Source organism: Myxine glutinosa, chromosome 5, assembly GCF_964187855.1.
Source record: "Myxine glutinosa chromosome 5, kmMyxGlut1.1, whole genome shotgun sequence".
NCBI lineage: Eukaryota > Metazoa > Chordata > Myxini > Myxiniformes > Myxinidae > Myxine > Myxine glutinosa.
In genome coordinates, this window is record NC_136265.1 from 139,639,790 (window position 1) to 139,667,003 (window position 27,214).

Consider the following 27,214-nt stretch of genomic DNA (forward strand, 5'->3'; position numbering starts at 1 on the left):
GGAGGAGACTGCAAAATGGGCCAATCGGATCCTCTTTGCCTTTGAAGAGAAGTAAACTTTTGGTCATTTTGAGTTATCGACGTTGACGTTGTGAAACTATCCACTCATAACACTCACAGGCTTTGTGAAGTCCAAATCAGGTCGAGGATCTCCTTTCTCTAACCTTTATGTTTTATTCTTCTCTTCTGAAACAATGATCTTTCTGTTTTATTCTTCTCTCTTTGTCACATTTGGAATTGTATTAATCGGTGAGTCTTCATGTAATGCTCTCTCCTCTATAAAACATCAGTCTCATTCTTCGTCATGAGTGCCTTTTCTTTGTCATGTATGTGCACTCTTCACTCTTCTTTAAAGACATAAAAGTGGCACCATATGAATGAATATATTGTTTAAAAGTAAATCTTAAAGACCATTCTGCCAAGATTTCTAAATAGATTATTGTTTATTTTAAAATTTTATTATTTTATTTTATTATTATTTAATTATTTATTATTAATTTTTATTATTTTCTTTTATTATTATTTAATTATTTATTATTATTATTCTATTATAATTTCGTTACTAATTTATTTTATTAATTATTTTCATTTAGGTTATTTATATCCCTTAATATTGGCTTTTCTGTATTCATATTAATGGACAAGACAAATCGGGACAAAATCCAAGTCGAACATTATCTTGGAAGTGTCGGTCTTGTTCCGACTAGTGTCGGTCTTGCTCCAGCGAAGGGCTAACATCCAAAATGGCAGCTCAGCTTTGCTTCCCATGGAGGTTTGAATAACTTTTGTGAATCTACACTTGATAAACCAATAACTTATTGCATGTTAACATTTAATACCGAGGTTTGCTCGATGATAAGCTTAGTACTTGGAAGCATTGCTTATATTATTGTCCTGGATAAAAAGAGTTGTTGTGAATTCATAAAATGAATTTTTGCCTCTGGAAGTAAACATATTGTGTTCTATCCCACTTCCCACACAGACTCACAAAGCCAGGACAGGATGTACAACTGCATAAGTGAAGGAACAAATAAACTGTGTGTGCGACCAGAGGTGACCGGAGTGAGGGGCGACGATGTGATTCTTCCCTGTCTCTTTACTCACGAAGAAGGAAACTTGACTAAAGATTTGAGTTTGTTGCTTTCTCAAGCACCTTATGAAGAACCGAGCTCAGGAATAAAGGAATTGATTTACATCAGCAAAACAAATCATGTACATAGGAGTTTCAAAGGGAGGCTTGAACCTGTGGGAAAGCCAAGTGAGGGCAATGGGTCGGTGAGGATCAGAGATCTGAAGATGGAGGACGAGGGGACGTACACATGTAGCTTTCAGTACAAGAACCGTGGCAAAACGTATGTATTAGCAACAAGAAAAGGAAATGAAACAAAGCTTCGTGTCAATGGTGAGTAAAAAAAATTTTTTAAAAATATGTTGAAGTTGCTTACAAAGCCACAGACATTCCAGGATGTCACATGGAATCAAGGAAAGACAAGACCTGTAGTAACATCAGTCATAACACCATATAGAAGTGACACTGACGATTTGGGCAATCCATATAATTTGCTATCAACACAATAACAAGACAAAATTGCCCTTCTGTTGATTCTCGGGTCTACAAAACTAACAATGGTTACAACTTACAACATCTAGTCCATTGTAGGATACATCTAGTCCATTGTAGCCTTTGTAGGTTACAACTAGTCCATTGTAGATTTCAACTAGGCCAATGTGTGTTACAACTAGCCCATTGTAGATTTCAACTAGGCCAATGTATGTTACAACTAGTCCATTGTAGATTACAACTAGGCCAATGTGTGTTACAACTAGCCCATTGTAGATTTCAACTAGGCCAATGTATGTTACAACTAGTCCATTGTAGATTACAACTATGCCATTGTAGATGACAACTAGGCCATTGTGGGTTACATCTAGCCAATTGTAGGTTACATGTAGTCCATTGTAGATTACAACTATGCCATTGTAGATTACAATTGTAGGTTACATCTAGCCAATTGTAGGTTACATGTAGTCCATTGTAGATTACAACTATGCCATTGTAGATTACAACTATGCCATTGTAGATGACAACTAGGCCATTGTGGCTTACATCTAGCCAATTGTAGGTTACATGTAGTCCATTGTAGATTACAACTATGCCATTTTAGATTACAACTAGGCCATTGTAGCCTTTGTAGGTTACACCTAGTCCATTGTAGACTACAAGTAATTCATTGTGGGTTACATCTAGTCCATTGTAGGTTACATCTAGTCCATTGTAGGTTACAAGTAGTTCATTGTGGGTTACATCTAGTCCATTGTAGGTTACAAGTAGTTCATTGTGCGTTACATCTAGTCAATTGTAGGTTACAACTAGTCAATTGTGGGTTACATCTAGTCAATTGTGAGTTACATCTAGTCAATTGTGAGTTACATCTATTCCATTGTAGATTACAACTGGGCCATTTTAGGTTAGAACTTGTCCATTGTTGGTTATAACTAGTCCATTGAAGGTTACAACTAGTCCATTGTAGATTATAACTAGTCGATTGTAGATTACAACCAGTCCATTACAAGAAATATCATTTTGTGTGGAAATGTATTGGATAACGAGAGCAATGCGACTGTGTCGCCAATATGCCTCCGCATAGTCCCACAATGGGTAAATGCCCTCATTCACTTGTCTAAAAATAAACAAGTTTGATTTAAATCCCTCCAGCTGTTTTAAAGTATCACATTTTCACCAGCCATGATAGGTTTCACATCGATCGGTGAGGCGGTTTCAGAGAAGGGATTTTTTAAAATATCAACTTTCAAGCTAATATGGCTGCCACACCACGTGACATATGACCTTAAAAATGTACATCTGCATATGTATGTGTCAGGGATCACATTTGTGAAGTTTCGTGTTGATCGGATGAGGTTTGTTTTTCTATTAAAGATGGCTGCCAAACCACGTGACCAATTATATTTTTGTGATCAACATTTAATCAGCATGCCTAGTCAATGACACATGTAATGTTTGGAGTCAATCGATTTGATGGTTTGGGAGAAGGTGTTTTCTTTAAGGTTTTAGGTTGAGTCCAATAAGGCTACCAAACCATGTGACCTATGTTGTAATAAATTTAATATTTCAATACAAATGGGTCATAGATCATGTGCATGCAATTTCATATTTTTAGGATAAAGAATTCGATTAAAACATTTTTGGCTGGTATACCACTTCACCTATGATGTCATGCTTTTGTTCCCCATTGGGAGTACTTGACAATGCGCCAGGTTTCAAATTTTTCCATTCAGGGGTTTCCGAGAAATAATTTTTTAATTATTTTCATTCAATCCAAGATGGCTGCCATACCACGTGACCTATGACGTTACAATTATCATAGAAACATTCTGCATAGGTGTCACTCCTACCCTGAAAGTTTCGTGTCAATCGGACATGTGGTTGCTGAGAAAAACGAGGTTTAGCCCATACAGACGGACGGACAACCCGAAAACATAATGCCTCCGGCCACCTTCGGGGCGGAGGCATAACAATGTACTGAAATGTTTTAGTGAATAAGAAGTTTAGTTAATGAATGATGGTTTAGTGAATGGTTTAGTTTAGTCAATAAGTTTAGCGTGCGTGTTCCCACAGTGCGTCCCCGGGTCGTTGACCTACGGATTGAGTTCATGAACGACAACACCTCTTCCAGGCTTTTTTGCAAGGCTGAAGCCAAACCAAGCCCGAAAGTTACTTGGCTGAATCCAAAGCAACATCTGGTTGATGCAAGTGAGGTCTTGGTGGACAAGAATGTCCCAAATAAACTGCAAATCATCAGTATTTTGAATATCACTGGAGAAACGCCATCTGGAAGTTACAGCTGTCTGGTGGAGAACAAGTACGGCCGAGCGAGGAGACATATCTTCTATAAAGGCTTGAAATATGAAATAACCCTTCATGTCATAGTTGGGTGGTCCGCCATCCTCATCCTTTATCTTCTCTCTATTTTTGCTTTTGGATCCTGCATCTACAAGAAGAAATGTAAAATGATAAGGTCAATAAAAGGTAAGCAGTTGAAGTCAAAATGCAATAGCATGTGAACTCGATGAATCATTACATATCCATTCTTTATTGCGTCGAGTGTACTTCACTTTATTCTTATATTGCTGGTACGTTCCATCTAAAACTGCCCATCAACAAAACAACGACATGCATTTTAAGGCAATTTTCCCTGCTAGAGCGGGGGTTAGCCTTGCGGTCCCCATGACAATCTTCTCCATCTTGCCCTATTTTCTGCATCTCTCCTTGTTAACCCCCTTGCCCGCATTTCTTCTTCCACCATCTTTAGCCAAGTCTTTCTCGGTCTTCCCCGCCCTCTACTTCCTTCTACATTCATTTCCATCACTCTTCTCAACCAGTCACGTTCATCCTTCCTCAACACATGACCAAACCATCTCAACCTGTTCCTCTTCACAGCATCACTCACAGGCTCTATTCCCATCATCTTTCGCAATTCATCATTTGTCTTCCTCTCTCTCAACGATACTCCGCACATCCACTGAACCATTCGCATTTCCACCCTTTCCAGCCTTCGTTGCTGCTCCACATTCATGACCCATGTCTCGTTCCCATAAATCATAACACTTCTCACACATGCAGCACACACCTTTCCCTTCAGCTTCAATGACACTCCCCTCCTCATCAGCACGCCACTCAGTTCCCGAAACTTCTTCCATGCACATCTCACTCTCGCAACCGTTGCCGAGTCTGATCCACCTTCTCCATTCAGCATGTCTCCGAGGTAGCAAAATGTTTTCACACCTCTAAAAAAAAAACCACCTCTAAAACTGCCCATCAATGTAGATATAATGTTGTGCTAACTCAATTCATCCTGTTTTGTTTTGGGAGTGTAAAAAATTGAAGATGGGGAGTTGTTGTTGTTGTATAACCCCAGACAGTTCTCTCGAACGAGAGAGAGAGAGAGAGAGAGAGAGAGAGAGAGAGAGAGAGAGAGAGAGAGAGAGAGAGAGAGAAAGAAAGAAAGAAAGAAAGAAAGAAAGAAAGAAAGAAGGTAAGAAAAGGAAAGGAAAGGAAAGAAAGAAAGAAAGAAAGAGAAGATAAGATGGAAAGGGCAATCCATGAAATAAAAGTAGACAAGAAATAAATATAGAAATAATATAAAATATGAAATAAAATAATAATGAATACAAATGAATGCAAGATAACAAAATATAATATAATATTGTTATGAATTTTGGGATAGAGTAATATATAGATCACGTAGATCTGTGTAGGTATCATGCTCCGATTATCGTGATGGGGAACCCCACATGTAATAAGTTTGTGTAGGCAGATTGTTCGTGTAAGTGTATCTTTGTGATCATACAAGGATGATCCTTGTGTTAACTGGAGTAGGGATTATGCTAATTCCCCTGTGTGTGAGACCTGATGATCTATCTTTTGTCCCGTATGGCAACGCACTCGGCACGTAGAGCAGGAAAGGCCCAATAGCTACACACACACCTACTAATTAAATTTCCCCCACAATAAAACTCACCGGAGGTGCAGGCAGGAAGCACCCGCGCATTGCGCTGGCATGGCGATGAAACATCGAGCAAGCAGGAAATAGACACTCCCAGAGGGGCAGCGATTGGACGAAACACCACCAATAGGGAGACGAGGCAGGATGAAGCCCGCCGATTGGTAGAGGGAAGGGCAAGAAGCTTCCCTCGGATTGGTGAAAGGTAGGTGGAAGGAAGCGGCGTGCTAATTGGCCGCCGACCGATGGCATGAGAGAGGGGTGATGCGGCCATTGGTGGAGAGTTGAGCCTGTGATGTTGGCCGGCGGGGATTGGCAGAGAGAGAGAGAGAGAGATGACGTCACGAGACGGCCAATAAAATAACTGGCTGGCCGGCATTTTCCCCACTCGTCCCTTCTCGTTCTGGACCCTTCTTGCCCACGACTTCCCTCCTTGCGTTCTTGACCCTGGATCCTTGCTTGTTGGGCGACGACGGACGGTGGAGCGCTGACGATTCTCCTCCCCTGTGTTCACGTGCGAGCGACGAGCGTACAAGCGAGGCTTGCCGCTGCAGCGTACGTTGGCCGAGCAGCGCGGGAACAAGGGCGCGTCGAGGCCTGGTTCGCGCCAACGACCGGGTGGCCTTCCTCCGCCAACACCGGAGCCACGTCCAAACTGCGTGCTCGAGCCTGACGATCCCTGACACACCATCCGATCGAGCTAAGCCCACACACACGCGCACGGCCTTTATTTTTGATATACAGACTTGGCATTTAATATGGAATATTTTTTTTGTAGGGGTGAACTTACTTTTCAAGATGACTTAGAACCAAAAGTTCATTGGAATTATGTTAAAATTATTCTAGATTTTGTTGATGTGACCTTCAAAAGAAACAAAAACCACATTTGACATTTCGAAACAAATAAATTGATCCTTGAAAGTGATGTAAACCGATATCGAACTCAATTCACGGACAGTACTGTGTTAAACTTCTGTGCGTTTTCCAGAAGTATCTCTTTATTTTGAGCATTAGCCAAAAATTTTTTTTAACAAAAACAAAAGTTAAATTACGACTGGGATTACGGACAGTAAAATTACAGTTCAGTACTTCGTGTAACCCCCACGAGCATTCAGGAGAGCACGTACACGTTGAGGCATGCTGTTCACGAGATTTGCCAAGGTTTGGACAGGAATCGCTTGCCATGCAATTACAATAGCCTGCTGCAATTCACGCACAGAGGCAGGCTGCTGGTCCAAGTTGTCGATTTGACGCGTTAATTCTGCCCACAAGTTCTCTATCGGATTCATATCCGGGGACATGGCAGGCCACTCCATATGCTCTACACTACGGTCAGCAAGAAAGTGTTGGATCATGCGAGCACGATGAGGCCGTGCATTGTCATTTTGGAAGACAAAGTTTCCTCGAAAGGCTGCACGAACAAACGGAAGCAATGTTTCTTCCAGAATGGCCGTGTGCTTGAACTGGTTCAGGTTTCCATTCAGAACAACCAGGTCAGTTTTGCCCCCTGCATGAAAAGCAGCCCAAACGGTCACCCCACCACCTCCAGCTTGGACTCTTGGCACTATACAATCTTCGTTGTAGGCTTCATGCACTTGTCGGCGCACTCGGACGTGGCCATATTGACGATAGACCAGAAATCTAGACGTGTCACTGAAGAACACATGATTCCAGTGTCCTGGCTGCCATTGACGGTGCTCTCTGGCCCACTGCAATCGGCGCTGGTGGTGTTGTCTGGTCAGATGTGGCTTTCTCAGGGGACCCCTGGCACGATAGCCTGCTTGAACCAGTCGTTGGTTGACTAGCCTTCTGGATACAGGCACATTTGTCAGTTGCTGCCACTCAGCCCAAAGCCGATTAGCTGACTTGGTACAGCCATTGCGGACTAACCGGTGCAGCTGGCGATCATCCCTCCTTGTGGTTCTGCAGGGACATCCTGACCTCGGTATTGGAGTAGGGACACCCCTCTGAGCATTTCGTTTAAGGATCATTGACACCTGACCTTAAGTGATGCCATACTGCCGAGCAATAGCACGCTGTTTCATGCCGGAATTTCGTAAAGCCACCACTAAATGACAACAGCATTGTCGAGTTGACGGACCATCTCCACGTGAAGCGGCAATAACTTTTGTAGACGTGCAGCAATTGTTTTCCACTAATACAGAACGCAACAACCCTTATATACCCGATTGTGAAGCCAATCGTCAAATGTACCTGTCCGTACATTTTGTCACGCCACCTGTGATATAATCCTGTTGTTGACTTCTTGCTGCGACAGACAATCAGGGACATGGTTCTTTCAACAAAGAAATCACCGAAGCGTAAAAGAAACTCACCAGATTGATATACCGAGTTCAGAAAGTAAACCCAAGTCAAGAAAAAAAAATATTCCATGTTAAATGCCAAGTCTGTATATTCCCTTGCGTGTTTTATGTGTCTGGTGTGGGAGCGCTCCAAATAGGACATTAATTATCGCACGTTTTATTTTGTACTAGCAGAAGTACCCGGCATTGCCGGGCAGGGGAGGGGAGGGGAGGGGGAAGAGGAGGGGAGGGGAACGGGGGGGGGGGGGAGGGGAGAAGAGGGGGGGAAGTACCCGGCATTCCGTGTATAAACGTGGGGGAGGGGGAGGGGAGGGGGGAGGGGAGGAGAGGGGGGGAGGGGGAGGGATGGGAGAGGAGAGGGGTGGGAGGGGGAGGGGTAGGGGAGGGGGGAGGGGGAGAGGGTGGGGAAGGGGTAGGAGGGAGGGGGAGGGGGAGAGGGAAAAGGGTGGGGAGGGGGAAAAGGGAAGGGGAGGGGAAAAGGGAGGGGGAGGGGAGAAGGGGAAGGGGGGAGGGGGAAGGGGGAGGGAAGGGGAGGGCCAGTCAACAATGACGTTGCAGTTCTCATGGTCAGATGGTCATGGTCATGGTCATGGTCATGCGGCACACTCAATTGATTGTGCTTATTCGGAACATCACGTGATCGCTCTGAGCGAATCAGCGCGCTGCTCTGCCACCGGTCAGAATCCGTGTATAATATTCCTCACTGAAAAAAAATCTATGTGAAACATGCTGCTATCTATGCTAAATCATGCTAAATCATGGTAAATGCTAATCATGCTAAAATCTATGCTACTTGCTGTGAGTTTATGGCGGCAAGGAACATCACGTGATCGCGTCACGAACATCATTCGTGATCACGTCATCACGTGATCGTGATCGTCATCAATGAGCGCGAATGAACGAATCAGCGCGCTGGAAATTTTCCTTCCTTACTCATGGCGTAAATAAATATACTGCCGTAAATATGGTACATTATTAAAAAAGAAATGTACTACAATATTTTTGAAAAATTTCATTGGTTGCTAGGAGACGGCAGCATGTAAAAACCGTTTGAAAATTTGAAATACAGTTTGATCCAGAGGTAAGTGGTATGGTCTTGCTGGTTGGTGGACACGATATGTGTAAGGGAAATTATTTTGGTGTCCTGTATCTGGTCGTGCTAGTTGGTGAACACGGTAAATTTAAGGGAAATTATTTTCTGTCATTCTTCTGAGTGGTTGCTTCTCCTTCCCCGTATTTTTGTTCATTTTATTGTTTTTTTCCACTCTCTTGAGTTGTGGGCTTTCCTTGAGTGGTATTACATTTATCATCATCATCATTGGAATGTCTGTTGTAAAGATACGGACATCAAGTCCGTATCTTGACGCAGAGAGCATCAAGCACCATCTTTTTATACCAGGCAACGGCAACGCACTAACGCAGACCTCGCTCGGCCCCGCCCACAGCGACCTCTCTCGGCCCCGCCCATAGCTTCCTCGCTCGGCCCCGCCCACAGCGACCTTGCTCGGTCGCTCCCACAGCGGCATCATTCCGCAGTCCGCCCTACACGGCACTGTCTATATATTATTCGTACAATGCCGGGTACTTCTGCTCGCTGAAAAAAAATCGATGTGAAACATGCTACTATCTATGCTAAATCATGCTAAATCATGCTAAATGCTAATCATGCAGAAGTACCCGGCAAAAACGCAATCGCTTTTCGCTCTGAAATACGTGCGAACCGTTACTGAGTTAATGGCGGCAACGAACATCACGTGATCGCTCTGAGCGAATCAGCGCGCTGCCCTGCTCGCGGTCAGATTCCGGTCATAATATTCTGCGCTGAGGTTAAAATATGGTAAAAAAATATTATGAAATAAATTTTTAGGTCGGCCATGTTCTTCCCAGGCTCAATGGCCATGTCTGTGCCAAATATCAAGTACGTGAGCCTCTCCGTTTAGGAGTCTATCGGTAACATTACACACACACACACACACACACACACACACACACACACACACACACACACACACACACAAACTGTGTTATATATATATAGATTATCGGCATCCGTGGTAATAAACCTGTTTATTTTTGTAAACTTTACCATCCGTTTTCGTGTGAGTTAATTTGCAGGGTTGAAGACTGCTTGGGGACTGACAGGTAAAAGCTGCCAGCTTTTTCTTCTTCTTTATTCTTCCCGCGCTTGTATGGCGAGTGCGTATTTGATCGTCGCCTCGAAGTTAACGCTCGATTTGCTATGCGTGACACTCCCGGTATTAACTGAGAGCAGTCACACGACAATATATACAAATATATACAAATATATAAATATATAATGATATATACATACAAATAAATGTATACAAATAATAAATAATAAATATATAAAAATATATAATAATAATCTATCTATAATTCCAGCAATCTCTGTGTGTCTGTGTGTCTGTGTGTCTGTGTGTGTGTTTGTCTGTGACCGCTGTTTCTCGACAACCACGGGTCCGATATACTTGAAACTTGCCAGGTATATTGCTGGGGACCCGAGGATGTGCCTTTTCAAGGTTTTAAATTAATCGGACAAGTACTTACCGAGCTATGGCGATTTAGCCGTTCGCCGTTCGCTTTGGCGTTGCGAATGGACCAAACCATTGCATGTAAATAGAGGGGGGGGTTCTGTGGTCGTTGCGAATGGACCAAACCATTCATGTAAATAGAGGGGGGGGGGGTTCTGTGGTCGTTACTGCCACGTGGTTTCAAAGTTTTTTTTTTTGTTGTTGTTTGCACGCATGTTTTTTTGCACCCACGTACGGGCACGCCCTAGGATGTTTACACACACACACCCCTACACAAATTTTTTTTTTTTTTTTTTTTTTTTTGGCAAGGAACGGGCACCCACGTACGGGCACGTCCTAGCTTATATATAGTACGGGCATGCCCTAGTATATAATAATACATACAAGAAATAAAAAATATGAAAGAAATATACAAATACAAGTATTCCTCTAGTAGCTCATGGTGGTTGAGTATGCACTTTATTGTACAGACCTGAACTCTTCAGGAATCCACTAATTGAAGGTCCAGGAACAATATTTGGTTGGTAACACATTTGCCACTGACGGCGAAATAGCTGAAATGGCCATACCCCTTTTTGGGCCACGCCCCCTTTTTTGCCGTGACTGTATCTACAGAACCGTTGGACCTAGGAGGTTGCCCGACCACTCAAAATTTGCGCAATGGCCACATTATGGGGGGTCAGTAATACATTTTCATATCCAAAAGTCAATGGTTTTTAAGATAATTGCCAAAAACCGATTTCAACATGTTACGAACTACAATTGTATGATACCACCAAGGCCACAACATTATATGACACTTATACCTTTTGCATCATCCTATTTTGGAATTTACTTATTTGGATTTCTACACTTTTCGCCTTTACTACAGCCACAAAACGTGACACATTTAATGTTCCTGTCTCTGCAAGTGCACGTTTTGGTACTCATACATGCTCTTGGGCATTTGCATGGAGGAGGCAGGTCATCGGGCCTGCACGATACTGGCAGTATCACTGGTGTTATGCCAACGTCCGTTGCTTCATACCCATACTGGAGTGGATCTGGTTTGGTGACGGCAGGAGTTGGGGCTTGCAACCACATCTTACACTGAAGAAATGCTCGCTTTATGTGTTCTCGTAGCGTTGATGAACAGCACACAAGCTGGTTGAAGTCCAGTTCTTTCTTGGAGTTGTGGTACTGCTCCCATCGATATTCATCGAAAGTGGAACAGTCGGTCTTCTTTAATCCAGACACAAGGAACTTTTCAGCATTGCTTGTTATCTGTGGTGACAGTTCTTCTACACCAAACCCTTCCAGTAGGGAGAGATCGATGGATGCTTTCAGGCCAGACAGCTTTGGACCCACCTTGCTGGTACTGTCGCAACCGCTGAGAGCATGAATGGCTGGGAGACACGACACCAAACCGTTGTCCAGTTGATCAACCAACATGTGGACTGGTACAGTTTTCTTTGTTTTCCGGTTACCAAGCTTCACGTACAGCTTTTGTAGTTGCCAGGTTGTGTTGAAGTGGAAGATGAGGTTGACAAAGACATCTGTGTCAGGCGAGTCGACCAAGACTGATTGAACCCCGTGTTTCACAACACCATCATTAATATGGAACATGATTCTGTCATCGGCTTCTTCTTGGTTGCTTGAGAGCTCTGCGATCTGTGTTTCAGTGCCAGCTAACAGTTTCCTGCATTCACCCCCATATACTCCTCCAAAGAATATTTCCTTGTCCGACTCGACATTCTGCAGCATCCACTTGAAGACATACTCCTGCAACCGAACTTTGTTCAACATTGAGCTCCAGAACATATCAAGATCGACAGGGAGTTTCTGATTGTCAGACCCAATGGTGATTGTGATTTGTTCTGAGGAACTTCGCTGTGCCCGTTCCATTTGCTTGATTGATGATTTTTGATAAACATCAAAAATAATGTCTATTCTTGTGGACACGGAGCCTGTAGCAAGAATCCTGTTGGAAAGACTCTCAGCCAATTCCCCGAATGTGTGAAGGCCCATCTTTTTCATCGGTAGTTTACGCACAAGTGCCATGAAGTCCACTATTGTCATCTGAGCGTCACTCTTTACATTCCTCGTCTCCTGTGGAAGGCGACTGACAAGTTCCCTGGCTAAGGAGGCTTTATCGGGCTTCTTCAATTTGATGCCATCTTTACATTCAGTGGTGAGGAACTGGGATGTGCTGGTCAATTCATACTTCAGGAGTTCTAGCATGCTGTACCCTCTTTCTCTAGCATAGTCAATGTACCTAACCGTTTCCGCTGCATCCTTTTTCGCCATCGATTTCTTCGCTGTGAACGGAGTAGAAGTACGTTTCACGAAAACAGTCTTGCGGTTGGTAGGGATTGTATCATGTAGGTGCTTCTCCTTATCCTGAAATCTGGTCTCAACAAACTCTTCATAACTCTTCTCACCAATTTCCAGGCATTCAAGTAATCCGTCGACAACCTCCTGGGGAATGTCAGCTCCAGTAGAGATGTTCTGAAGTCTGATTCCAGCGTCGAACGGATTGTTGATGGATTTTATGTAATCCAGAAGGGCCTTTGCACGAACATGGCCAATCTTCGTAGAACTTGGATTGAACTCATGGTGTAGGCTCAGCTCACTGTCATCTTTGTCTCCCAAGTTGCACCATTCCAGCAGCTGTGCCACATGAAGATCTTTCTCATGCTTTAGGAGATTCCATAAGGCTACTGCTTCTTTCTGTCTGGTCATCCCAATGATACCTCCAGCAACCTTGGCGGGTTTATTGTAACACTTCTCGAGTGCCATGTCAAATCCTACTGCACTGCCTTGTTGGGTAGTGTGGTACATCACCCATCCACCATCTGTAAAGCATCTGTAGATACCCGGGAACTTCCTTTGTAGGTCCAGGCAATCTTCAAGGAACAGCGTACCCCATCTGCTATAGTTTGTCCGGCCAAACCCGAAGAACAAAGGCATGCACCTCCGCACAGCTGAAACGAAAAGATGCCAATCGCCTTGCCGAATAGAGTGTGTAAGATCTCTCAGGATAGGATACAGCTCATCCAGAAACAAGCTCCAGTACCTCACATTCTCATTACAGGCCGTTTCTTTCCATTCGGTGAAATACTTCTTCAAGTCTGCATGTAAGATCTTGCTTTCTTCCCAAATCTCTCTGAACTCTGTATGGTCACTATCTAAAGCCTGCTGCATCTTAGTTTCCATGGTCTCTATTTTCTGGTCTAATTCACAACTAGTACTGTCCTGGTCAGGTTGAAACTTCTCAAACATAAGAACTGTCATCACCTCTGATACAAGACTCATTCCCTCCTTGCCTTTGCAATAGTGACCTCCAGTCATGACACTATTCTCTACAACGACCTTGCCAAAGGCTTCAGTCTCAATCAAAGCCAGATCAATACCGATACAGCCTAAAAACTTCCCAAGGCAAGCGATGACAATCTTCTCCATGTGAAAAGGTCCCATTCCAAGGAATATGTTATGACCCATGACCGGAATTTCTAGCCATGTCTAGACTCTAGTCTAGACTCTAGACTAAATTCTAGTCTAGACTCTAGTCTAGACTCTAGTCTTGACTCTAGTCTAGACTCTAGTCTAGTCTAGACTCTTCAGGAATCAAGTAATTGAACAATAGGAACAGGAACAGGAACAATTACGAATAATATTGTAGTTCGTAACATGTTGAAATCGGTTTTTGGCAATTATCTTAAAAACCATTGACTTTTGGATATGAAAATGTATTACTGACCCCCCATAATGTGGCCATTGCGCAAATTTTGAGTGGTCGGGCAACCTCCTAGGTCCAACGGTTCTGTAGATACAGTCACGGCAAAAAGGGGGCGTGGCCCAAAAAGGGGTGTGGTCATTTCAGCTATTTCGCCGTCAGTGGCAAATGTGTTACCAACCAAATATTGTTCCTGGACCTTCAATTAGTGGATTCCTGAAGAGTTTAGGTCTGTACAATAAAGTGCATACTCAACCACCATGAGCTACTCTAGTATATATACAAGAAATACAATATACAAGTACGTCCTAGCGTACCCTATTCTTTGTTTGTGCTGTATCCTCTTCCCCAGGTGTACACGACATTCACAGATTGCCCATTTTCACACTATTCTCAAAAATATCCCTTTGCAATTACTCAACTTCCACTTTAGACGATTATTTCTTGATACTTATTCATTTTCCACTTCTCGAGGTCGAGGCTCATGGAAGAGCAAGGTGAAAGAGGGTATATATAAACTGAGTATGGCAGTGGGATAACAGTTGCATATTATAAGCAAGGGAATGAACAATTGATTGAACAATATACAAGATGAAAACTTTTATGTCCACTTTGTGCAAACTATGGGCACCGATCAGCACTGACCGTGACCGCACTACCCTGACAAATCCGGTCAGCAGGGAAGAATGGGGAAGATTTTGCCCCCGACTTGCATTGGGGAGTATAATAACCACGAAGAGGCGTTCCTGATAGTTGTGAAAATGGGGTGTTGTGCCAGGGCAGGCTGATGCAGGCTGATGCAAAGAGCAGGCTGATGAGGATTGAACAGTATGAAATAGCATGAAGTAGTCATACAGAGAGAAGATTAATACCAAAACTGGACTCAGGGTAGGACATAAAGTAATGGTGAACTGACAACTTAAATAACTGGAAGAGGATGTGCAATGTGGATCAAACTTCTGAAAAATGGTTCCGCAACATTTTCGATCAAGAAGAAGAAGAAAAAGAACCACTCCTTTCACATCTTCAGAGGCATGGGGCTGCCTAAGCTGTTTTCTTTGGCAAAGGGGCACAACCCTGAACGGGTCGCCACTCTGATGCGGATAGATCTCGAGAACCGAGTGAAGATTGCATTAATGGAAGAGCGAGAGAGGGGCAGATTAAGGAAGTGGCTGCTGATGCATGACCAGGAAAGTGTGGGTAGGAAACTGATACCTGTTTGCAGCGAGATAGTAGGAAGTGTTGTGCCTCAGCTTTCATTTTAAGGGTGCAAACTATCCTCGATGCGCAAGATCTGTCTCAAAACAGGAAGTTTCCTTTGACAAGGGACATTATTTGAATGGAAACCTTCCTGAAAAATTCATGTTGTAAAAATGAACTCGATTAGTTCCTGGTCACCTCATCTCCATCTATAATGTGCAGTTTTCTTTTCTCCAACTGATACGTGCTTACGAAGGATCTTGCACTTAAATTACCTGTGGGATCACCAGCACTGTAAAATAAATAACGGATATTTGTACCTTTACATGCATTGCAAGGACATTAGGAAACTGGATAAATTAACACAACATATGTGGGATTGGTATTGGGACCCTACCATCACAGTATGACATCTTCCAATATTATGGACAACATTGTGGACTGTCAGCGTATTGTCTCAAATGAATTTATTCTTTCTCATTTTTTCTTCTTTCTCTCAGGCACTATACACCTGAAGGAGCCTGTGAGTATCGTTGACATTATTTTGGCAGTTATTGTGCATTCCTCCATTCTACTCCCATTCAAAATGCACACATCCATTCTTTTTTCATTCCTCATTTATGATTGTTCATACATCCCTAGACTAGATACTTAAAGAAACTAGATGGTATTCATAGAGTACTTACCCCACGCAGTCGACTTGGTGCAAGTCAACTCTTCTGTTTTTGTAAGGTTTTTTTTTTCTTTGATCCAATATGGCTGCCAGACCATGTGACTGGTGACATCATAAATTTACATTCTCCAATATAATTGTTGCATAGATCAGGCTTAAGAAATTTCAAACTGATCGGACTAAGCGTGTACTTGTCGAATGACGTCATGATGAAGGCATCAATGACGTCATCATTAAAAACACGTATTCTACATGTGGAGCTCTTTACAGTGAGCTAAGTTTCAATTTTTTCCATGGAGCGGTTTCAGAGATATAGATGTCCAATTTTTTTTGGGTTTTCCAAGATGGCGCCGGTACCATGTGACCTGTGACATCATACATTTCACTGAACATTATACACGAGTAGATGCATACTATGATGGAAATTCTGTTTGAATCGCACTAATGGTTGTTGCAAAAATGAATTTTAAAAATGCAGATACGTACGACATACGTACATACCTGCGTACGTACGCAGCCGATCGCTTAATCTCGTTTTTCGCTTCATGAGCGCAGGCTAACGAGAGAGTTCATAGAACACCTTGTCCCATGCAATCTTGATAAAAAGAACATAGGGAAGGTGTTTTGAACTCTTGCATAATGTTTGAAATTAAAAAACAGCGCTAGGTGCTGCAATGTTGGTCTGAATGCTGGATCTCACAATTACTCTGCCCTCAGGGCATAATACAGTGTAAATATTTTGTCCATTTACTCTACTGCTAAACGGGAGGTTGTTGAAAGTGCCAAGGAGGCTATTTGTGTTCTCCGGTGTTCAAGTATATAATTCAATTGCAATAAAATAAAGGTTTTAAAGGCTGGAAAAAAAAAAACTTTTTTCGTAAGTTTACCGCCGTTGATATAGTATCTTTTGCGCCATCTTATTTAACACGTTACATTAGTTATCGTGCCTGTGTCCTTTATGACACCCCTAAAACAGTAACTTTCCCACTTATAATGATTTTCAATTTTTTAACTGCCAGACAAGCAGACAGTCTTTTAAAAGTTACCTTACTGCGCATGAGCGATCGGGACGAGATTCCGTTCAATTTGCCAAATTCCGAGACAACGTACTGCGAAACTGCAGGTGCGTATTCCAATTAACGTTCCAATTCGTTCCAATTGTACAATATTCAAAATATACCATTCAATTGAAATCAAGTAGTTCCTCGATCATAGACTGACGTGTGTAGACAGACAGACAAAGCAAACCAATTGCTGAACTCCGCTTTTTGCTTTGTGCACACTAACTCATTCTTCCCAGAACTTTACAAAAATCATCACTTTGTGTTAGAATTTTTTTCATAAATAAAATAGTATATTTGATTGTACATTATGCACTCACTGGCTTTTTATTATTTTAACGTTTACATACAACGATATATATATATATATATATCTAATATTATTATTTTTATTTTTTTTGCTTACCTCTTTACAAGGGACTGTTTCTCTTCCTGCAGAAAGAAACCAGGATGATGTTTGCTGGTATGTGTCATCAAATGAATAATCTGGGCCCATCCTCAGGAAGCTGTGATAACACTGATTTTGACATACACAACGTGGATTGTGTCTATGCCGTGGTTCAAATGTAGAATGTTTTGTCGTATCTTTATCTTTCTTTCGGTGCATGTACCTATTGGGGTGACTTTAATAGGTTTCTCGGTGTTGGTTTTTCATACCTGTGTACAGAATCGTCGGTTTTTTCGTATCGTGTATTCTGAGGCCTAGTGTAGTACTAGTAGGCTACCGTGTCCTCAGACCTTGGCTTGAGGCTTTTGTTTTTTGTCTCAGCGGTTCTTCGATTGCGCTGCAACTACTTTCGGTGTCTGTTTTTCACGGTCTTTTCACCCATACTCCCTTGTTTTAAAATCTCAAAAAAAAAAAAAAAATGTTTTCTCCTTCCCTGTTCTTATCCGCTTGTGCGTTCTTATTTGTTCTTTCGTTCTTCGTTCTTTTGCTCTTTCGTTCTTCGTTATTTGTTCTTTCGTTCTTCGACCACGTTGTTCGAGATCACGTGATCAATCACGAGCCTCGATCTTGTATACAAAAAAAAAGAAAAAAAAAAAAAAAAAAGTTGTTAATACATGTTTCATCTGTCCCCTGAAGAACTTTATTATTATGTCATATTCTATAACACTTTTTTCTACTTCTATAAAAGGATGCTTTCGACTTGCTCACCAATTCTATTCATTCAAAAAAAAAATTCCATCTCTTACAGTGCATCTTTCATTCATTCCCTAAACTCTCCAGAACTCCGCCCATCCTTCAGCGTCCTCAAACGTATTTTTGACTCGAATGTCTCAAGAAACTCATTTTGCAATAAATGTTCGTTTCCCATTAATCGTACACTTTTCAAAATCCAATCACACCCCTCCCCTCCAAATCTTCCCCATCACCCATCTCTGTCAAATCTTCCCCCTTGCCCCTCCCCCCCAAATCTTCCCAAACACCCATCCCTTTCAAATCTCCCCCCCTGCCCCTTCCCTCCTAAACTCCCCCCACACCCCTCCCCTCCGAGACTCTCCCTCACTCCTCCCCTCCTAGACTCCCCTCTCACCCCTCCTCCTCAAAGCGTCCTCCCCGCTTCTTCTCCCTTCCAACTTTCACCCTCATCTTCCTCAACCTTCTGCCTCACTCTTCCCCCTCCTCAAATAACACCTCACTGCGCCTCACCCAAACACCATCAAACCTTTTGTCCGCCCCATTCTTCCCTTTCTCCAAGCTATTCTGTAATCTCTGACACACCTGCAACAGCTCTCCCTACCTCTTCCTCCTCTTCCACATCCTGCCCTACCGCTCCCCCCCCCCCCCTGTTCTGTATCCGATGCTCCCCCTTCCTCTTCCTTAACAGTATGGACCTCAAACATCCGGGGCCTTCGCTCAAACTTAACTGATCTCTCCATACAGGTTGCTTCTGACAAACCAGACGTGATCTGCTTAACAGAAACCTTCCTCCTTCATGATGTCTCTGATTCCTTGGTATCTCTCCCAGGTTACTCCCTCCTCCGGTATGATAGACCTGAGCCTCGTCCTGGAGGTGGGGTTGCTATCTTTATAAAAAACTCTCTTCCTCACTCGCCCTGCACTGCCCTCTCTCCACCTCACCCCCAGAAATACCTTTGGCTACGGCTTCCCCTTCGCTCCCACCTTTTGTTCATATGCGTGTTGTACCGTCCACCAAACAGTGATGACTCCATCTACATCTCGCTGTCTGATAATATGGACCAACTTCTATCTACCCATCCCAACTCTCTCTTCCTCATATGTGGTGATTTCAACTGTCACCATGCCAGTTGGCTGGGTGTGGGTACCTCTCTCACCAGCCATGGCTCTTCAGCAAAGGACTTCTGTGACTCACTGGGACTGACACAATCTGTCAATTTCCCAACCCGGATCTCAGTCAACGGAGAATCTTCTCTTCTGGACTTGGTTATGACTAACTTCCCTGAAAATGTCTGCTGCTCTTCTTCTGCTCCAATCGGCTCTTCTGATCATGTGCTTGTTAAAGTGGACATCTCTCTGACCATTTTCAGAGAGCCTCCTCAGCGTCGACGAGTCTGGCATTTCACTCAGGCCAACTGGCACGGTCTTCAAGCAGCCATCAATCATCTGGACTGGTCTCCCATCTCTACTGCCTCTGACATAAACTCATCCTGGGAATTCTTCCAAAGTAAATTGCTCTCTCTCATGCACAGATTTATCCCTTCTCGTCTTCAGTTGTCATACCCTTCCTCCCGTCCATGGTACACGGAATCTTGTGGTGAGGCTATTGCCCAGAAACAACTTGCTTTCGTCTCCTGGAAAGCAAATCCAACGGAAGGAAATCTCATTTCCTTTCACAAAGCCCGAAACAAGTGTGTGTCCACCCTCAGGGGAGCCAGGAAACAATATCTCTCCGTCCTCAGGACCGAACTCTCTTATCTGTCTCCCTCTTCCAAATCCTGGTGGCATCTGGTAAAATCTGTTTCTGGTGTTTGTTCCCCCTCCATCCCCTCCCTCACCTTAAATGGCCACACGGCTGACTCCGCACGTGAAAAAGCTGAATGCCTCAACTCTGTGTTTGCCTCTAAATCCTGTGTCCCAAACCCATCCCTCTCTGTACCCACTGTACCCAGTCGTACCCAGCTGCTCCTGGACTCTGTGTCCTTTCCTCCTGACAAGGTGGAAAAGTTTCTGTCAACCCTCGACTCTGAGTCTGCAACTGGACCTGACGGCATCAGCCCACGGGTCCTAAAATCATGTTCTTCCGCTCTTTCACTCCCTCTCTCTGTTCTCTTCACCCTCTCTTTTGCTCAAGGTCATCTTCCATCTGCTTGGAAATCTGCCAACATCACCGCTTTGCACAAAAAAGGTGCAAAAACAGATCCCAGCAACTACAGACCAATCAGCCTTCTCCCAATTATCAGCAAAGTCATGGAATCCATCATTGCTTCAGATATGAAATCTTTCCTCTTCTCCAATGGCTTGATCTCTGATCATCAATTTGGTTTCAGACCTGGACACTCCACTCTGGACATGCTGCTTCTGCTTTCTCAACAATGGATGGAGGTCCTCAATGCCAAACAGGAAATTAGAGCAGTCTCCCTTGACATATTACGTGCCTTCGATACGGTCTGGCACCCCGCTCTGCTCACCAAACTCTCCTCTTTTGGTATCCATGGAAATCTCCACGCATGGCTGGCGGACTTCCTCTCTAGTCGTAGTCAACGTGTGGCCCTGAATGAGTTTCTCTCATCTCCTCTTCCTGTTCAGGCTGGAGTTCCCCAAGGCAGTGTTCTGGGCCCTGTGCTTTTTCTGGTCTTCATCAATGATCTCTCTGACTCTCTTGAAAATCCTCTGTATCTCTTTGCTGACGACTCTACTCTCTGTCGCTCCATTCTTCATCCCTCAGATCGGCAGTCTGCAGCCTCCTCACTCTCTGCAGACCTTGACAAAATCACAGACTGGGCAAACAAGTGGAACATGTCTTTCAATCCTGACAAATCTCACACTCTTACGATGTCTCTCCGAAAAGACCGACTGGACAACCCTCCCATCCACTTTCTGAATAATCCTCTCCAAGAAGTTCTGTCACTCAAGCTTTTGGGTCTCACTATCTGCCATGATCTTTCCTGGAAAAACCACATTTCAAATGTGGCCTCCAAAGCCAGTCGCCGACTGGGCATCCTCCGTCATGCGAAGTCCTTCCTTGGCACACCTCAGCTCCTCACCACATACAAGGCTTTCATCCACAGCTCAATGGAATACTGCTCTCCCCTCTGGGCTGGTGCTCCTGCCTCACACCTAGCTTGCCTTCGCGCTGTTGAAACCAAAGCATTCAGAATCATTGGAATCTCCCGCGATGAAGCTAACTCCAAGGGCCTCTCACTCACTCACCGCAGGCAGGTTGGTGGGCTTTCCGTCTTCTACCGACTCCTCTCTGGCCTTGCCCCCCCAGCTCTCTCTGGGCTCTGTCCCGCAAATATTCCTACAGGTCGCACAAGATCTGCCTGCAACCCTCTTTTGGTTAAACTGCCAAAATCAAGACTCTCTGCTCACCTTCCCTCCTTCATTCCTCTTTTCTCCCGCCTCTGGAACAAACTCCCTCACTCTCTTCAATCCCACTCCACCCTCCAAGTCTTTAAAACAGCTGTTCACCACCATCTCTTATCTTCCCCCATCCAAAACCTTGATCTTTTCTACCCCCGCTAATTTCACCCCAATTCCACTTTTTGAAATACCAACTTCTGTCCTGGAAGTCCTTGGTGTCCTTGTGCTTTATACTTCCCCCTCCCCCCCCCTTCCCATGCCTCCTCCCCCCGGACCCTCTCCCTTCCACACATCTCCCTGCTCTCGGATGTTGTGTTTGTGTGCTTCCCCTTTTCTCCCCATCTTGTCTTCCGCTCCCTCTTTTTGTGTATTTTGTTTGTCTGGTAGATTTGTTTGTAAAGTAAATGTTAGCTCTTTCACGAGCCTCGATTCAGTATCCAAAAAAAAAAAAAAAAAAAAAAAAGAGGAAGAAGTATTAAAATTAATTGTTTAGACTGGGGGAGGGTTGGAATGAGTGAGAGTCGTGACCAAGGGGTTCGGACCAATGTGAGAGTGTGGATAATGTAAATATTGTGATTTTTTTTGAAAAGTTTTAACTTTGCGGCTCATGTAAGAGCTGTCCCTCACAAATCACATACAGACATGCAGACAGAATTAACACACATGCAGACAGAGACATCAGAGAACACAGAACTTGATTTTTAAAGTGAGACAAATGTCTTGGGGGAAGTTTCATCCATACGCACTCTGGATCCCTCTAGTGGTGTTACTTTTATGTCCACGGATCATTCTAAAGGAGAAATCTTCCCAAACCTGCCCCATCTCACCCCTCCCTGTGAGATGTCAACCCACAGGGTTCATCCGTGCTCTATCCTCTAAATGCTGAGCATCGAGCGAGGAAGTAGCGCATACCTTTATAAAGTGTTAGGTACGAATAGGCTATAGTCAGCAACAACCGCCAACATACCAGACTCTGAAAGGATGCACGAACCACAATTTCACTTTTTCCCACTCCAACCACAATATTTAACATAACACTGAATTTTTTTAGTGACTTCCCTTGATCTGATCTTTCCCAATGTATAGACAACTCGTAAAAACAAGTTATGTGTGTTTACCTACATGTGTAGTTTGCTTGATATGCACGGCATAATTTACGAGATGAAAAATAAAGTGTTTTTAATACTACTCTGCTCATATTATCATCCCCCACCCATACATTCATTACCCCACTGCATAATCTCACATTCACTGACGTCATTTCCGGGACTTAACATGAACAACGGAGGACGAAAATTAAAGATAAGCATTACGTCATGAAGAAGGTAACGTGCATTATAATGCAATATCAACTAGAAAGAATCTAAAAATGCACAGCCCGTCCGCATCCGTTTGTGTCAGACGTCTTCTTCTCCTTCTTCTTCATTATGCTCAAAATAATGCAAACAGTTGAATGCAAAATGAAAATTGTTGATTTTATGCAGCCTTGGCCTTTCAGCTTTAGATCTAAAAATAATAATCAGCTTCTAGGTTTTGATTGGTGAACTAATTCAGTAGCCCAATATGCAAATCCTTAAAATTTCAGCTCAATCGCTGGAAATTGACAATTTTATATGATGCTGACCTTTGACCCTTAGACTAAATTATTAATTTGTCTTCTCCATGTTATCATAATAAAGCTTTGTTGAAAATTTGATGATAAAACTCAAATTCAAAACCATCCAAAACCTTGATCTTTTCTACCCCCGCTAATTTCGGTCCCCTTGTGTTTTATACTTCTCCCACCCCCCCCCCCCCCTTCCCACGCCTGCTGCCCTCAAGCCCTCTCCCTCCCACACTTCTCCCTGCTCTCAAATGTTGTGGTTGTGTGCTTCCCCTTCTCTCCCCATCTTGTCTTCCGCTCCCTCTTTTTGTATATTTTGTTTGTCTGGTTGATTTGTTTGTGAAATAAATGTTAGCTCTTTCATGAGCCTCGATTCAGTATACAAAAAAAAAAAAAAAAAAAATGGTAAATTGAAATTTCAGGTCAATTGGATGAAAATTGATGATTTTAGGTGATGCTGACCTTTGACCTTTTGACCTCTTGACAAAATTATTAATTTAGCTTCTCCATATTATTATAATAAAGCTTTGGTGAAATTTGATGACAATAGCTCAAATGGTAAAAAAGAAAAAAGAAAAAAAAAGTGATGTCCTGGACAGACACACACACACAGACAGGCACACAGATGTGATTGCAAAACCCCATCTCCTGCTGCGCAGTGGACGGGATAAATATTGATTGAACAAGATCAAATTGTAGTAAAAATCCTATTCACACCTTATTAGCCTTGAGCAGATCTAGAGTTTTTATGATGATGGTGGCAGCAATGATTATCTTGTACTATATAAATATTACGTACGCAAATGTGCAAAGTTTCTTGACAACCCCTCATCTAACACATGTCCCTTCAACCCCTTCCACCCTATTTACCTCCTTCCTCCTCTCATCCCCCTAGTTTTGGTCCTATTCCCTCCTAAGCTTTTCCCCTTCTCTCTTTACTGCTCCCATACTCTATTCTATGTTTATGCTCTATCCTCTTCCCCATCTATTGCTTTTCTCAATATATCATAATTCTTCACACTCCTCTTCCCCAGGTGTACACGACATTTACAGATTGCCCATTTTCACACTATTCTCAAAAATATCCCTTTGCAATTACTCAACTTCCACTTTAGACGATTATTTCTTGATACTTATTCATTTTCCACTTCTCGAGGTCGAGGCTCATGGAAGAGCAAGGTGAAAGGGGGTATATATAAACTGAGTGGGGGCAGTGGGACAACAATTGCATATTATAAGCAAGGGAATGAACAAGGAGGAAAAGAGAAAAGGGATGAGAGAAGAGGGTGGAAAAATTAAGAAATTAACTATTAATTGAGAATTAAATTAGGAATTAAATAAAAAATAAATTAAGAATTAATGAAGAAGTAATTCATTGAGAAAAATTAAGAGAGTTGGGCAGGGAAAGGTTAATGGGAGTAATACAAATTGTGGTAAGAATGAAGGATAAACATGGGATCTTGAAGCCCGCTTCAAGATCTTGAAGTGAGCTGCCCGCTTGATAGCCCAGCGGCTAAGTCGAAAAATATGGCAGTATATTTCACTTTGTGGAGAAATTATGAAACTTTGCACACAGGTTGGGAACCCCAGTAGGAACATTTTTCGATTAGGACCCAACTCAGCATAGGCCAAAGGTCAACAACTTTGTCAAATTTCTTAAATCCTCAATTTTCATCTGATTGACTTGAAATTTGAAGAGAATTTACATATCAGGTCACTGAATACAACCACCAATTATTTTTGAGGTCAACATAGGCCAAAAGGTCAACATAGGCCAAAGGTCAACAACTTTGTCAAATTTCTTAAATCCTCAATTTTCATCTGATTGACTTGAAATTTGAAGAGCATTTACATATCATGTCACTGAATACAACTACCAATTATTTTTGAGGTCAACATTGGCCAAAAGGTCAACATAGGCCAAATTTCTAAAATCCTCAATTTTCATCCGATTGACTTGAAAAGGAACGATCTTGAATGACCTGGACATGGTTTATGGTTTTCCACCTGTAAAAGAAAACATGCGTAAATACAATAATGATAACGAACTTTGATGTCTGCAAAGAACTTTATTGCATAAAAAAGGAAATCTTCTGTCTTAACGTGAACTAATGCAAACAGATGGCAGCACTGAAATAATATGGGGTGCTAAGTAAAATCATATGGGGTGCTAACTGATCACCTGTTCACCCAAATTGTCATGGGGGGGGGGGGGGGGGGAGTTAGCCACTGCAATCGTATTTCTATCGGCCACCAGGGGGCATTTCAGAGTTGGGTCCTAATCGAAAAATGTTCCTACTGGGGTCCTCCACCTGTCTGCAAAGTTTCATAATTTCTCCACAAAGTGAAATATTTTTCGATTTAGCCGCTGGGCTATGAAGACTTGGAAGGAAGGTGGTTCCATCTATTTATTTTGTTTTTGTATCCAGATTGAAGGCTCGTTGAAGAGTTAGGAAACTGAACAGATGAGGACGGAACGGGACAAAAGGAACAGTATAGAGAGGGAGGACACGAACAGCAGAGTTGAAGGACAAGAAAGGAGACTTGGACAAACAATGGAGGTGGGGAGGAATTGGGGGTTGGGAGTGGGAAAGGATGTGCAAGGAGTAGCCAAGATGGAGGCAAAATAAAGGAAACTCTCAGGAAGGAAAACTGGAAATTTGGAAGGAGGAAGGCTTGAGGTGAGGAGGGGGAGGTGGACAAAGCATGGAAATAGCAGAGGGTGCAAGAACAGAAAGGGGGTGGTCGCAGACAGAGAGACCACCGACTTGTCTGCGATGGGAGAGTGATAGACCCATAGATTCAGCTTCGGCGTGAGAGATTCCAATAATTTTGAAGACCTTGGTTTCCATGGCGTCAAGCTGAGCAAGGTGTGAGGCCGAGGAGCCAACCCAGTGGGGAGAACAGAACAGTTTTGTTCAAGGTCAAAGGTCAAAGGTTCCTTTAGGTAAAAAAAATCTGTTACCATGCCAACTCGTGAACCTGTTATGGGATTTTGACCGAATTTGGTATAAGTATATGTTATAATACAAAGATGAAATAATTCGATTTTGGCATCAATATGTCAAAGGTCAGAGGTCATGACAGGTAAAAATGTGACACTTGATAACAGCTGAAGTCATTTAAATCAAACTTGGTACAAGTATGTATAATGATGTAATAATGTGGGTTGACGTCGGTTGGTTGACGTCGTGATGTTTTGACGTTGTGACGTCATGACGTTGGCCTATTGGTTGACGTCGTGACGTCAAAGAGTGCCATTTTTGGTTTTTATTTTTTCCTGCACTCTCAACTCAACACTCCAAATTTCCAAACTATCAATTTCAGAGCTGTATCTCGGAACTGACTGGGATATTCAGAATAAAACTTTACCTCAATAATGGGAGTAAAAAGCAAGTTTGACATGACCTTTTTGCTTTGACCTAATTTTCAAGGTCATGACCCAATTATTGACATTTAAACAATTTTCACCACAACTCGACTAAGGGACTAAATTGCCGTCTATAAATAACCGAATAACAAGTTGTGTTTACACTTCATTTCCATCATACCCCTTGGAGTTAAAGGTCAAGGTCAAATAGCATTCAGAAATACAACACGTTTTTGTCATCGCACAATATTGCCAATGCATAATCTCAAAGACGCTTGGCCTCCCAATATATTTTTGCATCAGAATAGTGTGGACCCACACTGAAATTGTGCACCTGCTATATGATTATTGGCCTTGACCTACTTTTTCGGATTGTGACCTAATTAACAAAAAACACCTCTTTGATCATAACTTGAATAATTTTCCTCCGATTTTCATGATGTGCGCTTTTATGGATAGAAGGTAGAAAGTGACACATTTTCTAAATCCATACTCTATCCCTAAATGATGAAGGTCAAGGTGATATGGTGGTCCGAATAAAATACGGCCATCATTGGATTTCGGGCCAAGGATAAGTCGCGGGTGATCGCCAAGGGTAACTCTACCGAGGGGGAGTCTTACCTTTGGCGATCGCTTTGTGATTGCAGATATCTAGTTAATTTGAAGCCTTTATTTATAAAAAAAAATT

At 42.8% G+C, this 27,214-nt stretch overlaps 1 protein-coding gene across 1 annotated transcript; it reads left to right on the top strand.

Moving 5' to 3' along the window:
* Window positions 1–108: 108 nt before the first annotated feature.
* LOC137428234 (CD276 antigen homolog) lies at window positions 109–18,217 on the top strand. The gene is made up of 5 exons (XM_068118174.2): window positions 109–248; window positions 982–1,401; window positions 3,637–4,047; window positions 15,813–15,835; window positions 17,485–18,217. Exons 1-5 carry the CDS (start codon window positions 194–196, stop codon window positions 17,614–17,616), a joined length of 1,041 nt encoding a protein of 346 aa, XP_067974275.2. The 5' UTR covers window positions 109–193; the 3' UTR covers window positions 17,617–18,217.
* The last annotated feature ends 8,997 nt before the right edge of the window (window positions 18,218–27,214 follow it).

Excerpts from the sequence above, each read along its gene's own strand:
- LOC137428234 (XM_068118174.2), top strand. The coding sequence starts at position 194 with ATGATCTTTCTGTTTTATTCTTCTCTCTTTGTCACATTTGGAATTGTA. Across the intron at positions 4,048-15,812 it reads AATGATAAGGTCAATAAAAG|GCACTATACACCTGAAGGAG; the intron begins GTAAGCAGTTGA and ends TCTTTCTCTCAG. Across the intron at positions 15,836-17,484 it reads CTATACACCTGAAGGAGCCT|AAAGAAACCAGGATGATGTT; the intron begins GTGAGTATCGTT and ends CTCTTCCTGCAG.